The 10305-nt window shown below is 37.5% G+C and overlaps 1 protein-coding gene across 3 annotated transcripts; it reads left to right on the plus strand.

Moving 5' to 3' along the window:
• The first annotated feature begins 4899 nt into the window (after positions 1 to 4899).
• On the plus strand, positions 4900 to 9706 carry LOC104098659 (mitogen-activated protein kinase kinase SIPKK). Of its 3 annotated transcripts, none has more exons than XM_009605448.4 (9): positions 4900 to 5122; positions 5224 to 5308; positions 5665 to 5799; positions 5890 to 6114; positions 6196 to 6378; positions 6557 to 6780; positions 8244 to 8289; positions 8373 to 8472; positions 9321 to 9706. In XM_009605448.4, the coding sequence occupies exons 1-8, from the start codon at positions 5046 to 5048 to the stop codon at positions 8460 to 8462; spliced, it is 1065 nt and encodes a 354-aa protein (XP_009603743.1). In that variant the 5' UTR covers positions 4900 to 5045; the 3' UTR covers positions 8463 to 8472; positions 9321 to 9706. The 3 variants fall into 3 exon arrangements, with proteins under 3 accessions (XP_009603743.1, XP_009603744.1, XP_033512657.1); XM_009605449.4 differs by having other exon boundaries at positions 4902 to 5122; positions 8373 to 8482; positions 9321 to 9402; XM_033656766.2 differs by having other exon boundaries at positions 4902 to 5122; positions 8373 to 8476; positions 9321 to 9402.
• The last annotated feature ends 599 nt before the right edge of the window (positions 9707 to 10305 follow it).

Genomic DNA, 10305 nt, shown 5'->3' on the forward strand with positions numbered 1-10305 from the left:
CACAAAAGTAAAAGACCTATGGGATGAATTGGATGTTTTAGCCTCACTATCTTCCTGTGATTGTGAAGAGTCTAGGCCATTTGTAGAACACTTAAAGTCACAACGTGTGTTACAGTTTCTTATGGGCCTAAATGAGAGCCATGGCAATGTGAGAAGCAATATCCTTGCTAAAAGACCAGTTGTGACTGTGAATGAGGCCTATGTTGTTGTTACTCAGGAAGAAAGCCAGAGATCCCTAGGTGTGGTAGACACTCATAGGGATCCACTAACCATGATTGCAGGGAGGACACAAGGATTTAAGCAGAAAGTTGCAGGATTGGTGTGTGAACATTGTGGTTATAAAGGGCACTTAAAGGAGAATTGTTATAAGATTGTAGGATACCCTCCAGATTTCAAAAACAAGAAGAAAATAGGACAATTTGGTGGAAACTCAGGACAATCGAATGTAAGAACACAAGCTGATGGAGGCTTCAAACCTTATGTCAATAATGCAGTTGCAGAAGGTCAGATGCAAGGACATTTTTTCACTGAGGAAGAATACTCACAGTTGATGGGATTGCTAAACAAGCCACCACCAACTGATTGCAATACAAATATGGTAGCATGTACTGTTTCATTGTTATCTACTACATATGCTTGTAAATGGATGATTGACTCTGGAGCTTCACATCACATTACACCCTGCAAAGAGTTATTAGAAGAGTTAAGGAGTTTAGAGAAGCAACATGATAGTAGAGTATAGGTATCAACAGGGAATAAATCATCTATAACAAGTGCATGCAGTACAATGATCTTAGGAAGTCAAAAAATCACAAATGTGTTACATGTACTAGACTTCAAGTTCAATATGCTTTCAGTCTCGAAGTTAACCAAGAAGTTACTGTGTTCAGTCACCTTTTCCCCTAATTTATGTGTATTTCAGGGACTTTACAATGGAAAGGTGATGGGAATTGGTAGAGAGAACAATGGTCTTTACATTCTACAAAGAGGGTGTAAGCCTATTGTAGGTGCAACAATAATGAAGAATGATGAAAATGGAGCAGAACTATGGTACTTAAGACTAGGTCATCCATCAGCAGTTGCAATGCAACACATACCTAGTCTAAAGAATAAAGCCAATGGCATGGTGCAGGAACACTGTCCAGTATGTCCAATGGCAAAGCAAGTAAGGTTAAGCTTTCCTAATAGTATAAGAAAGTCCAGTAGTATTTTTCAGCTGATACATGTTGATGTTTGGGGGCCTTATAGAAAGCCTACATTCGGTAGAAAGCAGTATTTTGTAACCGTAGTTGATGACTATAGTAGATACACTTGGATTTGTCTGATTCAGTCAAAATGTGAGGTCTTAATTGTACTCAAGAATTTTCTGGCAATGATAAGAAATCAGTTTGATGTCACTGTGAAAACATTAAGATCGGATAATGGAACAAAAAATTCCAACTCTCAATGTAATGAATTATTCTCTTCTCTTGGTATAATTCACCAAAGCAGCTGTGCCTACACACCACAATAGAATGGAATAGTAGAAATGAAGCATAGGCATATACTGGAAGTTGCAAGAGCCCTGAAGATTCACAGTTCCATCCCTGTCAAATTTTAGGGAGAATGTGTGAAGACTGCAGTCTACTTGATCAATAAGTTACCTACTGCAGTGTTGGATGGGAATTCACCCTACAAATTGCTTCATGGCAAGGAGCCTAAACTGGACCATCTTAGGGTATTTGGATGTTTATGTTATGCAAGCACTTTACCTAGGGGTGACAAGCTAGCTCCAAGAGCTAGAAAGGCAGTACTGATGGGATACTCTAAGACTCAGAAAGGATATAGACTGTTTGATCTAGACTCAAAAACTTTCTTTGTTAGTAGGGATGTCAGCTTCAGAGAAGAAATTTTTCCCTTTAGATTAATGCCAGTTGAAAAGGAATAAGAGGTGTTGTTTATGCCTTTTACAGACATGACAAGCAATGTTAAACATGCACAAGATTATAATGTGTATGAGGATCAACCTCTTCCAGTTCAACAAGTAGATAACTCTGCAGGATTGGAGGAAGCAGTAGAACCAGTTTCCAATGCTGATCATGAGATGCAGACAATAGATATTGCAGACACAGAAGATCATGCCACGTCTTCACAGTCCAATACATCAGCAAATCCTATACAACTTATACAGGCTTTAGAACCAGCTGAAGAGGTCGCTGTTGGTGAACAAATGCCTGATTGTGGTAGAGGAAAGAGAGTAATCAAGCTACTTATTTGGCTAAAAGATTATGTCACCACTGCAGCAAAGCCTACCATATGTTCATACTCCATTGCCAATTATGTGGGGTATGATCACTTGCCTGGAGTCTATCAAGAATATCTCAGCCTATTCTCAGCTCATACAAAACCAAAAACCTTGAATGAAGCATCCAAAGATCAGAAGTAGATTAAAGCTATGCAACAAGAAATTAATGCATTAGAACAAAATCAGACTTGGGAGCTAGTAGACCTACCTAAAGGGAAGCAAGCAATTAGATCAAAATGGATGTATAAGATCAAGTACAAGCCAAATGGAGAAGTAGACAAGTACAAGGCAAGGCTTGTAGCTAAAGGCTACACTCAACAACAGGGATTGGACTACCATGAAACCTTTTCCCCAGTTGCCAAGATAGTAACTGTTAGGATAGTGATTGGTGTTGCAGCTTCACACAATTGGCCTATATACCAAATGGATGTCGATAATGCTTTCCTACATGGATATTTATTGGAAGAAGTCTACATGGCTCTGCCTCAAGGGTTCCAAAACCAGAGGGTATAAGGTGTGTAAATTTCTCAAATCGTTATGTGGTTTGAAACAGGCATCCAGGCAATGGAACATAAAGCTGACTGATGCTCTTCAAGCAGCTAACTACTTTCAGAGTCTCTATGATCATTCTTTATTTACCAGAAAAGAAGGAAAGGATATAGCTATCATTCTAGTGTATGTGGATGATCTCCTTATTACTGAAAATAGTGGAAGATTAATTGATCAAGCAAAACAAACACTACATAAGAACTTCAAGGTAAAAGATCTAGTTGAGCTCAAATTTTTTTTGGGATTGAAGTTCTGAGATCTCAAAAGGGGATACTACTTAATCAAAGAAAGTATACCCTTGAGCTAATCTCTGATGTTGGCTTAATTGGAGCCAAGCCAGTGAATACACCTTTGGAAGTAAATGCAAAGTTTACCACAGTAGACTGTGATGCACATGTAGAGGAATCACATATCCTATTCTTACAGACATTACCTCATACCAGAAGCTTATTGGGAGACTGATCTATCTCACTATCACCAGACCAGATATCAGCTTTGCTGTACAAGTGCTTAGTCAATTCATGCAGCACTTAGATTGGTAAGATACTTGAAAGGGTCACATGGTCAGGGTGTTCTGTTGAAAAATAGTCCATGCACATAGTTGACTGTGTACTGTGATAGTGATTGGGCAGCCTTCCCAAACACCAGACGGCCGGTGACTGGATACATTGTGAAGCTGGGGGATTCTCTTATATCATGGAAATAAAAAAAAAAACATACTGTGAGTAGAAGCTCAGCATAAGCATAATATAAAAGTATGGCAGCTGCAGTTTCAGAGGTGATTTGGCTAATTGGACTGTTAGAAGAGCTGAATGTATCTATCACTTGTAAAATTATTTTGTGATAGCAAGACAACTATCCAAATTGCATCAAATCCCATATATCATGAAAAAACGAAGCATATAGAGATAGACTGTCATTTTATTCGAGGCACCATTAAAGATGGTCTAATATTGCCTGAGCATGTCAACACCAAAGCTCAATTGACAGACCTTTTGACAAAGGCTTTGGGAACTGCTCAACACCAACTTGCTTTTATCCAAGTTTGGAGTGCTTGATGTGTTCCACCCTCCAACTTGAGGGGAGTATTGAAATAGTTAACTGAATAACTGGATGTGTTAATGTGTAATAAGCCAGCTAATGTACAACTGTCATTAGAGTTAGTTAAACACTGTTAGTGGTGGTTAGAGACACATGATAGTCACGTGCATGTGAGTCTATAAAGGCAACCAACTTGTACTCTTTCAAGCTAATGAGAAAAGCTTTCTTCTTCCTCTCTTCTATCGTTTACTTCTAGAAAATTCCTCCATGCATGAGCTCTAGGTTAGAGCATCATTGTCGTTGTAGATCAACTCTCAATAGTCCTTAATTTTGACAAAAAAAGTAACGGTTTTTGTTAAAAAAATTTTCTTGGGTTAGAGACAAATAATAGAAAAAAGGTTAAAAATGGATAAAAAAGATAAATTAAAATCCTGGCTTAGGAGAGTGCCACACTGCTTCTTCTATGTCCCTCAATTATATATATATATATATATATATATATATAGATTTTTCACAAAAAGCTTTGCAACAATATAATTATTTTTATTCTCTTTCTATTGGGGCAATGATTGTCAGTGGAGTATTTTGTCAAAGAACGTGGACATAATACTCCACTAAAAAAGAAACATGACCATTTTGAAACAAAACACACAGGTTTTTGCTCTTGGCTCTTGCTACTTCTAAGAATAAAATTGTTACACACGATAAGATCTCTTTTGAATTCTCTTCAGAAAATGAAAAAAGAAAAGTGGAGTAAAAAGATGTTTTTGTTTAAAATTTTTTAAATTTTCGAATATTTTGTTCAACTACTGTCTTTTCTTCAAATAGATTGAGGAGAAGTCAACGACTGTCTCAGCATCTTCCTCCTCCTTTTGAGTCTTTTCTTTTTTACTTCCCTCCTTTTTCAGTTTCTCTTGGTTGGTGAGATCAAACTTACTTTTCCCTTCTCTTTATTTACTCCAATATTGTCTTTCTCTGCCCTTTGTAGACGCAAATACCCATATAAAACGAGAAAAAATGTACCTATAGAAATCGTCTATCATTAAATGGAAGTTATCTTTCAGTAGACCCAGCTAAATCCCAAGATTTGCATAAAAAAGACAACTTTAACAACAACAGGAAATACCCAATTTCCCAGAAAACAGTTTTACACAGTTGCGTTCAACTGCAAATGAAGAAAGGAATTTTAGCCCCTAATCTCAAGCTTTCTCTTCCTCCTCCTGATGAAGTTAATCTCTCTAAATTCCTGTACTTCTCTCTCTCTCTCTCTCTCTCTCTCTCTCTCAATATGTGTGTGTGTGTTTGTTCATTGTTTGCATTTGTTAAATGATGAGGACTTTTGGGTGTAGGACTGAATCAGGGACGTTTAAGGATGGGGATCTTCTTGTGAATAGAGATGGAGTTCGAATTGTCTCTCAGAATGAAGTTGAAACTGTATGCTTTCTCAAGAATTCTTTTTTAAGGAATGTATTTAAAAATTTGAAATTTTACCTTGTGAAGTATTTAGTTCGTTATCTCATTGCACAAAGAATTGAAAATGTTGACAATCTTTTAATATTACTACTATTATTAGAATCTCATCTTAAACCAAGCCGATTATTGCAACAAATTTAGGCTTATAAGTCCAGGGATTTCGAATCCTACCTTGAGCCTTAGTTTTATTCTCATCTTGGGATTGGTCTGCAAAGCGATTTACTGGTTCTTTATGTTTTAGATCTCTCTTCCACATACATTTTGCTCCATTGCAACTATGGCAGGATATTTGTTCTTACATTTGCAACTTTGTTCAGTCTTCAGTTATACAGCCATCAGACAATCAGTTATGTTTAGCTGATTTTGAAGCGATTAAGGTTATTGGGAAGGGAAATGGTGGTCTAGTGCGGTTAGTTCAACATAAATGGATAGGCCAATTTTTCGCTCTCAAGGTATATATACTCTTCAGTCTTCACTGTCTACTGCTTCCTTTTTTGCCATCGTGAGGAACTGGTTTTTATACACTAGTTGTAACAATTCAGGTTATTCAAATGAATATTGAAGAGTCTGTTCGCAAGCATATTGCTCAGGAGCTGAGAATTAATCAGTCATCCCAATGTCCTTATGTTGTTATATGCTACCAATCATTCTTTGATAATGGTGCTATCTCCATAATCTTGGAGTATATGGATGGCGGCTCCCTAGCAGACTTTATGAAAAAAGTCAAAACGATTCCTGAACAATATCTTGCTGCCATCTGTAAGCAGGTAAAAAGTTAAATAATTGGATCTCAGCGAGAAGAAACTCTGACATGCTAATAAGTCGACCTTGTTTTATCGTGCAATTAGGTGCTCAAAGGTTTGTGGTATCTTCATCACGAGAAGCACATCATTCATAGAGACTTGAAACCTTCCAATTTGCTAATCAATCACAGAGGTGATGTCAAGATCACTGACTTTGGTGTGAGTGCAGTACTGGCAAGCACATCAGGACACGCCAATACGTTTGTTGGCACATACAATTATATGTCTGTGAGTATCTTGCAGCCTGATAGTTAATAAAAGCGAGAAAAAATATTAGACTACTAGGTAAATGTCATTCATAAATAACCTCAAAGAAATTGTTTTCTTTGCATATTTTGCTGCAACTATGTTTTGTACAATCTTTCGGAAAACCTTCAAGTTGCTGATATACTGCTATGTACTACAGCCAGAGAGAATTTCAGGAGGAGCCTATGGGTATAGAAGCGATATTTGGAGCTTGGGTTTAGTTTTTCTAGAGTGTGCAACAGGTCAATTCCCGTATTCACCACCCCAGGGAGAGGAAGGATGGGTTAATGTTTATGAGCTTATGGAAGCAATTATTGACCAACCAGCTCCTTGTGCTCCTTCTGACCAATTTTCTCCTCAGTTCTGCTCATTCATATCTGCATGGTAAGTGTTAGAGTAATTTATTGCCCTCTCTTTGTGTAAATGCATTAGTTTAGGCATAATTCATGTATCTATATATATGGTTCGTAACATTCTTGTGTATAAACAATATACATATCAGGTTGGTAATAACGCACATTGTACATTTTGTATGGGGCCAACTGCATAACTGCCCAAACACAAACCCTAACCATAAATTTAGTACAGACTCGCAGGTAGACCAAGTGCTGCCAGTGGCACTTTCTTGGTAGCCCTGTCTGCACCAACCAAAGTACCACCTGCTGTCGCTCGTGCCAACCTCCTAGTCACACATCCTCCCCGAGCCAATACAACCGCTCACTATGTTCCCCCTTTACCAGTTAGTGTGCTTAAATACCAGTGCACCAGTCCATGCTTCCAACCAATACATCGCTCACTGCACAGCAAGCAAAAAACGACTACTTTTTTCAGGACTTAAGTGCACCAAAAATTTTTGTCCCAATCCTCTCTCTTGCCTCCCCTTTCTCAAAGCTTCATATGATAAGATTTTACTATAAATTATTTTTCTCTCACTTGCTTTTAAACCATCTTATCTTCCCTTTTTATCCCTACCGAGTATTAAAAAAATTTCTGAAAGAATTCTTCGACCTCCTCTTGTTCCAATTCGTGAATAGGCATGCTAGAACTTATATATCGGATGACCCCTTGAATATCTCTTTTCAAGTAATCAGCTACCTGAATATTTTCTCATTCACTAGTCAATACATTTGTGGAAATGATTTCTCCACGAATACCCCCTGCATCATACATATCTGAAATATTTTTTAAGAGCCATTTCCCACCTTTTACTTATAAAAAAAGGAGCCATTTCCCTCCTTGTATTCAACACAGCTGGCGGATCTCTTATTCTCTTTGATAATCCCCTTTGACAAGATGACTCCGTACGAACTAACTCTTTTCACAAGCTTACTCTATAAGGAAAATCACAGATTTTGGCAAGCTGGACCTTGAGAAAACATATAATCATGTCAACGGGGAGTTTTTGGACTTTATAATGTGGAAGATGGAATTGGGGGATAGGTGAAGGAAGTGGATCAAGTTCTGCATATCAGCAGTCAGATTCTTAGTTCTAATATATGGATTCGTCGGCAGCTCGAGGGGCTTGAGACAGGGGGACATCCTTCCTTTTCTTTATGTTAATACACTTGTTAAAGCATGCTACATCTATTCCAATGTACCACTTGTAATATTCGTGTGTATAAATAATGTACATCTCAACCATACTACTCAATATAGCAAAATATTGGAAAGTACTATAGTTTCACATCTAACTATTTTCAAATCTTAATATGCTTCTCATTGATGTTGAGCTGGCTATATGGTAATGTGATACCTGGAGTTCGTGTGCAAATTGTTCTGTGTATATTTGTCAAATTTTGATTCTCTTATGGGGTTTCGAAAATTTCTAATGAAGTAACTTATGTCAGTGTCCAGAAGGATCCAAAGGACAGATTGTCAGCAAACGAACTCATGGTATTGATCTTACCTTTCAATTTTGTCGAAGTTATTATTGATCAATTACGCGTGGTGACTGTATGCAATTCTATGAAATGCAGAGGCATCCTTTTATCACTATGTACAATGACCAGGATGTTGATCTGGGGTCTTACTTTGCAGCTGCTGGACCTCCACTGGCAACACTTTGAGCTATAATTAGTATGTATGCGTACGTCTTTGTCTGTTTATATTTTGACCCCATGCCTTTACTCCTTTTATAGCTTTTACACAAGACATTATTTAAGATACTATTTCTTGGTATGTCTATGGTAGTATGTCGAAGGAGGACCAAGGAGCAGATTGTTCTTCTCTTTTTCCATTTTTTACTATCTTGACTCGTACAGTCTCAAGTTTCTGTGATTTGGTGCGTGCCTTTTTTTATTTTTTTTGGTCTGGAGGGCCCTAAAATATTTTGATCCGTTTCCTCTCTCTAGCAGTCGCCCAACTCTCATGCTAATCCTTTCCCTCGTATATGTCAGTACTCTTATTTATCTACCCACATTATGTAGAGTGAAAGTTGAAGGAATAACAAGCCGGCCTTTTTCATCTTTCAAATCATGCCATTGATATCTCTGTGCCGGGTAGTTTTGAATTGAGCTGACATATTATCTATCTTCTCATTTGCTTGAGAACTTTGAGATCATCTCATTTAGTTCAACTAAGTGTGCATCTAATCATTATTAGGTATTCATCAATACTTTAGCCAATCTTTCTTTGGTAACTTCATTAATCTATAATAATTTATACTTTCCACGTGAATATATGGCATATAGTAATTAGGGACTATATAGTTATAAGCTTCGTAATGTACATGCAGTTATGTTATTTCCCCAAACTTCTGTTGGCAGGAAAAAAGGGGAAGATTTAATAACTATATTCCTATTTTCCTCGGTAGAACAATATGTCAATTGTTTATATGTCAAAAAACAATATGTGAATTTGTATATCATCTGTGGCCTATTCTGTTGTGCCATTCCTGAAATCTCATCAACTTCTCATTCTCGCAGATTTTGTACCTTGTATTGCAATTCGTAAGTGGTTGCCTGCATCCACAATCGTGGCGAAGTAGTTTAACAAGTGCTCCAAAAATGTAAAAGACAACCTCCAGATATCCTGTCAAACTGCTGGCTTTGTAATTACAACAGGAACTACAACTCCAGATTTGCTATGATAGGAAGTTCTTTTTTGACATTTTCCGCGACACCAAGTTGTGGTATATGATTTTATAGCTGTTTGGAGCAGGATTTTTCAACAATGTTAAGTTGGAAGTAGAAAATGCAGTGAGTTCTCATTTTTACTTTGGAATCAACTGAGTCATAGCTTTTAAGTTGTAATAGTGTGGTGGTGAACTTTTCTAGGAATATTACATTACATAGCATTGATGTTTTGCGTATCCTGGCCCGGGTTATTTCGACTTCCAAATACTCTTTTTCAGCTTCAAGTTTAAGTACTCCTTTTCTCAGCTTAAACAAATATTGTTCTTAACTAAATATTGGGGCTCATGTGATATAACTGACTTAGTTAATACCTGTTGAAAGAAGGATCAATTCCCTATCACATCCGCGGATAAAGAGCATTTATAAAAATTGGGCAAGTGCCCTTATTGTTAAAGTCTGGGGGAAGAGGGTGGGTTATCAATTCCTTCAAAAACAAGTTACAAGCAATATGGAAACCAACTGAGGCCCTATCCCTCGTTGACCTAGGAAGTGACTATTACCTTATAAAATTCAATAAGCTAGAAAACTACAACAAAGCTCTTCACGACGGACCTTGGTTCATAGGAAACCAGTTCCTTACCGTTAGGAAATGGGAACCTAGATTCGTGGCATCTGAAGCCTCCCTAACTTACTCGGCCATATGGGCTAGATTACCTGAGCTTCCTATAGAATTTTACGACTACGACATCTTACAAAAAATAGGAAACAAACTAGGAGACTAATCCGCATTGACGCTTGCACTTCCTCAGCTCTTACGGGAAAATATGCTAGGCTT

The sequence above is a fragment of the Nicotiana tomentosiformis genome, chromosome 7, assembly GCF_000390325.3.
Source record: "Nicotiana tomentosiformis chromosome 7, ASM39032v3, whole genome shotgun sequence".
Classification (NCBI taxonomy): domain Eukaryota; kingdom Viridiplantae; phylum Streptophyta; class Magnoliopsida; order Solanales; family Solanaceae; genus Nicotiana; species Nicotiana tomentosiformis.

Bases quoted from the DNA above. Each gene is read 5' to 3' on its own strand.
- LOC104098659 (XM_009605448.4), top strand. From the start codon at position 5,046: ATGAAGAAAGGAATTTTAGCCCCTAATCTCAAGCTTTCTCTTCCTCCT. The intron at 5,309-5,664 runs GTATGCTTTCTC...AACTTTGTTCAG, and splicing joins CTCAGAATGAAGTTGAAACT to TCTTCAGTTATACAGCCATC. The intron at 8,290-8,372 runs GTATTGATCTTA...TATGAAATGCAG, and splicing joins TGTCAGCAAACGAACTCATG to AGGCATCCTTTTATCACTAT.